Source organism: Mycetomoellerius zeteki, unplaced genomic scaffold, assembly GCF_001594055.1.
Source record: "Mycetomoellerius zeteki isolate Tzet28-1 unplaced genomic scaffold, Tzet1.0 scaffold35, whole genome shotgun sequence".
Taxonomy (NCBI): Eukaryota; Metazoa; Arthropoda; class Insecta; order Hymenoptera; family Formicidae; genus Mycetomoellerius; species Mycetomoellerius zeteki.
In genome coordinates, this window is record NW_017257338.1 from 1,074,026 (window position 1) to 1,080,653 (window position 6,628).

At 30.9% G+C, this 6,628-nt stretch overlaps 2 protein-coding genes across 3 annotated transcripts in view; both read left to right on the forward strand.

The window, feature by feature from the left end:
- Positions 1 to 222: 222 nt before the first annotated feature.
- On the forward strand, positions 223 to 4,128 carry Gk1 (Glycerol kinase 1). 2 transcript variants are annotated; one of them, XM_018452827.1, is made up of 9 exons: positions 223 to 460; positions 883 to 1,141; positions 1,837 to 2,060; positions 2,256 to 2,462; positions 2,804 to 2,914; positions 3,113 to 3,366; positions 3,465 to 3,670; positions 3,761 to 3,892; positions 3,997 to 4,128. In XM_018452827.1, the coding sequence occupies exons 1-9, from the start codon at positions 386 to 388 to the stop codon at positions 4,080 to 4,082; spliced, it is 1,554 nt and encodes a 517-aa protein (XP_018308329.1). In that variant the 5' UTR covers positions 223 to 385; the 3' UTR covers positions 4,083 to 4,128. The 2 variants fall into 2 exon arrangements, with proteins under 2 accessions (XP_018308329.1, XP_018308330.1); XM_018452828.1 differs by having other exon boundaries at positions 903 to 1,141.
- A 1,722-nt stretch (positions 4,129 to 5,850) lies between these two features.
- The window catches only part of Nos (Nitric oxide synthase), a 6,788-nt gene continuing 6,010 nt past the window's right edge, over positions 5,851 to 6,628 (forward strand). The window contains exon 1 of the mRNA XM_018452742.1: positions 5,851 to 6,138. Within this exon, the coding sequence (XP_018308244.1) occupies positions 6,034 to 6,138 (105 nt within the window). The 5' untranslated portion in view covers positions 5,851 to 6,033. The remainder of the gene's footprint in view (positions 6,139 to 6,628) is intronic.

The window sequence follows — 6,628 nt, forward strand, 5'->3', positions numbered from 1 at the left end:
CTAGCATCGTGGACACAAGGCTTTAGACTATGGCAAAGATTAAGTGGCTACGTTTACACCGTGCATTTAGGTCGCGGCCTATACGATAGATGTCCTTGTTTATCCTGTAGGTTAAACAAAGACATCTATCGTATAAGTCGCGGACTAAACGCACGTTTACGCGGTGTAAACGTAGCCATTATCTTATCATGACTGCGGTCCACTTGACGCTACAAACGCTTCGAAGCATTCTTTGATTAGTCATTTCGTAAAATTCGTTGTTCTGATTGGTCGCTCAAATGCTTCGAAGTGTTTGTAGTGCCAAAAGAACCGCAGTCCATATGTTTCATATCTTCCATGAAAAATAATCATTCAGAACGTGATTTTCTAAATTTTAAAAAGCGATATGCCTGAGAACGTGAAGAAAACCGGGCCTTTGATAGGCGCTATCGATGAGGGGACGAGTAGCGCTAGATTTTTGGTAAGACATCCCTGGTGAAAATTTTTCTCAATTTTTATACGAATTGGAACATTTTTCAGAAATACTCAGAAATATTCGGAAAGTTTACGTCTTCTCTCAGAATTTTTCATACAAGTGAATTCTGAAATATTCTGAAATTTCTCATCCCCCATAATTTTCAAAAAATATTTTTAAATTTTTTAGATTTTATAACATTTCATCAGAAATTATACTTGCAAAAAATCTTACGATATTTCATAGTTAACATATATATGAACGGAGAAAAGATGTAGATTTTCTGAGAAGTGTTCTAATTTATATAAAAAATATGAGAAAGTTATAAAATTATATAGAACTAAAAAATTCTGAGAAAAATTTCACCAGAGATGATCATTCTTGGCATAAACAGATGTCATTCATCTAAAAAATTTTTTTATGCTTAGGTATTTGATGTGTTACGCAGGAAGGTAGTGGCTTTGCATCAAATTGAAATCAAACAGAAATATCCACAAGAAGGATGGGTGGAGCAGGACCCGAAAGAAATATTAAAAGCTGTCATAGCATGTATAGAAGAGACTTTGAAAAAGATGAAGAACCTTGGCCTATCAGTCTCTGACATCAAAGCTATTGGGATTACTAATCAAAGGGAGACAACATTGGTGTGGGATAAAGAGACTGGGGAGCCTTTGCACAATGCAATTGGTAAAATCAATATATACATATTAGGGCTTTTAAGTATTCGGATATCTAGATATTCGGATATCCGAAATTGATTCCGATCCGAGAACTCAAAACCGTATTATTCGATTAATCCGGATATTCGAATTATTCGGATCCACGAATCTGAATTTGGATCTGGATCTAAATTCAGATTCGGATCTGAATTTGGCTTCGGCTAAAATAATAATAACAAAGATGTTCGAAGCAAATAAGAGAAGTATTTGTAGTTCACTTTTACACTCGGATTAAATAAGTGTATAATGGCTTTAATATTCACTCAGTCCGCACTAATGCATCCAACTAAATTCGCTACAAGTTTGCTATAAATCCAGAATCAAATCTGAGAACTGGATCTGGGTTCGACTTTTACTATCCGGATCGAAATTCGGATATCTTAAAAAATTCAAATCTCCGAATAACCCAAATTTGAAGCATCACATTTATTCGTAATCCAGATAAATGGATATCCGAATAGCTTTAAATCCGAATCAATCTTGAAGCCCTAATATTACCTATGTATGGTAATATATGAAGCATTTTATATTATGAGCTTTAATAACAGATTTTTTGCTAAACTTCTATATTACATTTGATGTAGATTAATAAAAAGTTTAATATAGATTTTTATATAAAGAACTTTGGGCTTTATATAGAGTTAAAATTTACTAACTTTGCAGTATGGCATGATATGAGAACAACTACAACTCTAGAAGATATATTGGATAGTATTCCTAACAAAACAAGAAATAAGAATTACTTAAAACCGCTATGTGGCTTACCAATGTCTCCCTATTTTAGCGCTCTCAAGGTACGCTGGTTGATAGATAATATTCCACGTGTGAAACAAGCAATAGATGCCCAGAAATGTGCTTTTGGAACAGTTGATACGTGGCTTATTTGGGTAAGTAAACTTATTAAATTGCATTCATAAAAAGCAAAGCCAGAAAAATTTTGTATCATTATTAAATATTGATAAATATGTCAAATAGGGAAGATAGCTCCAATGACCTTGACTTTGACAACATATGTCAAAGTCAAGGTCATTGGAGCTGTCTCCCCCATTCGGCATATTTACCTAAATGTTTCTTGTATTCAGCATCTTACAAAGGGTCAATTGCATATTACGGATGTGTCAAATGCATCTCGTACAATGCTGATGAATATTGATACACTAAAGTGGGATCCTTTATTATGTCGCTTTTTTGGTATTCCACAACACATCCTTCCCGAAATACGATCCAGTGCAGAGATTTATAGTTCTATTTCGAACCCTGAAGTTCTCACAGGCATACCCATAGCAGGTGTAAGTATATATATATATATATATATATATAGGATATATTTGTGTATTGTTTATTTAAACAATAAGATTAAGTAATTTCTCTTATTAAGCTCTTCTCCCTTCTGGTAGAAATGTCAGAAACTTTTCTAGATAAAAGTGATTTTTGCTAATGTAGTAATTTGCAGATGTAATTATTATTTTCACAATCCTTTTTGAAGCTCATTCATTTTTAATGAAATTGTATTTTCAAAACATCATAGAGTGTTTTATGGTAAATTTAACAAGATTATGTAATTTTTAGTGCCTTTGAGAAAAAGTAAAAAAAGCAAATTGCTTATATAAAATTGTTTTATTTTCTGTAGTGTGTTGGAGATCAGCAAGGAGCTCTTCTTGGTCAGTTATGTTTGAAACCTGGTCAAGCAAAAGCTACGTATGGCACAGGATGCTTTTTGCTTTACAACACAGGAAATACAGTATGTATAACAGACATGTAATGCAAAAAAATAAAAATAAAAATTTCCTCAAAATATAAAATATTTGCATGCTGTAGAATATATAGTTTAATTAATAGTATATAAAAAAAATTAAATAATTTTTTATAATTATAATTTTTTTTATCAAACGAGATTTAGAACGTAATTAAAGATACGTATAAAAATGTTCTTTCATAGAAAGTTGACTCAACACAAGGATTGATAACTACAGTTGCTTACAAAATTGCGCGATCCCCACCTGTTTATGCATTAGAGGGATCTGTTGCTGTTGCTGGAGCTGCTTTATCCTGGCTGCGAGATAATATGCAACTTATCAGTAATATCACGCAAACGCAAGATATGGCAGAACGTGTAAGATGTTCTGGCGACGTGTATTTCGTACCGGCCTTTTCAGGACTGTATGCACCTTATTGGGAACAAGATGCGCGCGGGTATTACACTTTCCTATTTTTCTTTTCTTCTACTGATGTAAATTTGTCAAAACTCCTTTCTAATTGAGCATCTTCATATTATTTGCACAATTTAATAGAGTGATCTGTGGTATTACCGAGGATACGCAACAATATCATATTATCCGAGCAGCATTAGAAGCAGTTTGCTTCCAAACGAGAGACATACTAGAAGCAATGGTGAAAGATTCAGATACGAACCTGACAACTTTACAAGTTGATGGTGGTATGACTGTGAACGACTTGTTAATGCAATTACAGGCAGATTTAACTGGAATAACTGTTGGTAAGTAAACAATGTCATAACATCATACGCAACTTCTTTTAACTTTATAATTAAATAATTTTTTTAATTAATTATGTATATTGTAAACAGTGAGACCAAACATGGTTGAGACAACAGCATTAGGTGCCGCTATTCTAGCCGGCATTGGTGCAGGTTTAGTTGATATGAATGAAGTGGATGCATCTCAAGTAACAAAATTTTCACCTCAGATTGGTGAAGATGGTAAATATATATTTCGTTATAATATTTTCACGCCAGCGTAATAATATAAAGTTAAAAAGACTAAAAAGACTTGATAATACATAAACTTTTCGTTTCTATTTTAGAGAGAGATCTTCGATATTCTAAGTGGAAAATGGCTGTTGAGAGATCTATGAAATGGGATTGTTCTACAACTCTAATAAATAATTAAAATTGTACATGTTTATATAGTTTTATACTGGATATGGAATGGATATCAAGGGAATAATGTATATATAAAATTATATACATATATAAAAAATTGTTATAAATTTTATAGTTATAGTATTCAATCAATTATACCTCGTTTTCCGCTTTATCTCTTTTTTGCGCCCATTTTCTTTATTTCCACTTTTATATACATTCTTCATAATAAGGTGAGTCATAAATTAAAGTTAAAAAATATATACAGGGTGTTTCCAAATTAAATGGCAAAACTTCGGGAGCGTGTAGAGGAGTAAAAAACTAAGAAAAAAAGTCCTATAGACATATGCTCCTTTTTGCTTTGTTTCGCAGGAAATCACGAAAAAAGAAAAAAATATATTTAATTTATATACGATTCCCTGCCTGCAAATCTCTTCGTAACGCTGCTTGAAATCGGTTGTTTTCTTGTCGAATTGAAAATGATCCAGTCTCTCGCAATCTATTAAATGTCAACATAAACACTCTTCGGTTTGGCACTCTTCTGTTTGGAAATCGTCGTGCATATTCTCGCACCGCCTTTAAAGCATTACCGTTGCAGAAACCGTATACAAAAACCATATCAGCATATTCACTATTAGAATACGTACGCGGCATATTGCAAAAGACAAAATTCATCTACTGTTAAAGGCTTTCAAAGAGCGACTGACAAATTCATAACAGAAAGTGGAAAATGTAATCAAATATGTCGGTGCTAGATATGGCAAGAAATGTAAACATTTTTTTTCGATTTCTCTGAAACGGAGCAAAAACGAGCATATGTCTATAGGACTTTTTTTCTTAGTTTTTTACTCCTCTACACGCTCCCGAAGTTTTGCGATTTAATTTGGAAACACCCTGTATACATATACTTTGTTACTTTTGGTAAAATATATATTCTAGTTAACAAGACACACATTGAAAATAACAATTTTTTGTAAAGTTTTATTGTTTTATTTTTTTAAATCTAACTTGCTAATAGATGCAAAAAATTTAATAAATTAATAGAAACACTATTAAGTATTCCTATCAAATAGTTTACAATATAGTTTATGCAGTGCTAACTATAAAACGTAAGAAATAAAAAAGTGCTGTTTTATAAAAAAATTAAATTGATTTTAATTCTGCTGATTCATTCGGGTTTATTTGACTCAAAATGTAATTTATTTCCTCTTACTAATATTTTATTTAAAAACTTTTCTAGTATTTGTGATGACTTCGTTTATTAATTTAAGAAGTTTTTTCTTCAGTGAAATTTTTTTTATTTTTTAGAATTTAATCATATGAACTCAAACAATATAACACGAAGAAGTATAGTAAATTTGAACAAAAAGATTAAATTCCAAAAATAATAATCTTGAGAAAAAATTCCAAATCGTAATTCTCTTAATATTCTTTTTTAGAATATAAAAGATTTACAGAGAATCTAGATTTATGATATATTGAGATATTGTTTTTGATAAATTCATTTTATGTAGATAATATTTATTTTTATTCATCTAAAAAAAATACGTCATTTATTATTATATAAAATAATTCTATATAATACATAAATGTTATCAGAGATTGTGTGTTATTTTATGTGTAATCTGTTATCTTAAGTATTACTGTATTATTATTATTATTGTTATTATTTTATTATTGTACTTAAAAATTTAGAGGTAACATAAAAATAACAGTGTTAGTGCATGAAACGTTAATGAATTGCAGACTGCAAATTTGTCATAAATTATTATTTCAACGCAAGTCCTGCCCGTTGATTGATCCAGCAAACGTCCCGAGGACAAGCGGAATGGATCAATGTTGCGCATGCTGGCGCATGTGAGATGACGGCACGTGAGATGCTGCGTTGTGTCATCTCCGCGCTCTGTCCTCTCGTCCTTTCCTCCTTATCGTCGCTTGTCAGTCTGTTAGGCAGGAACAGTTAAACAGTAAAACGCAAAATGAAAGATCACGACGGAACGTCCCATCAAAAAAAACCTACGAAACTCAGAAATCTCGCGGACAAGACAGAGGCTTTTGATTCCTTGCACGTGAGAAATGCCGAGGTATTTTAGAAAACAACTTTTAATATATTGAACATTGATAACGTATGATTAGGAATGTTACAAGAATTAGAATGATGCGTTATTTATAATAGGAATCGATTACGAAACTTTTTGACTAGGAAGTGATGTGAAAAGTATATCGAAAATGAAACAAAAAACTTTTTCATAAAGTTTTGTTTTCCCCAAAAAATTTATCTTTTTTTTTAAAAATAAAAAAAATAGTCTTTTTTCCTGTGTGTTTTAATCTTACAGTTTTCTTATACAAACATAAATGTGCATAAATTAATTTTAATAATTAATAATATAATAATAATATGAACACAAAAAAGAAAGCTTATTTTATTAAAATAATAGAAATAGTCTTAATATTTTATATGTAATTTATTCTATAACTTATTCTATAATTTTTTCATTACTGGTGGAAAAATTTTACGAAAAACTACATAGATTGAGACAAGATCTTAGAAATTCTTAGTTTTTCATAGATATT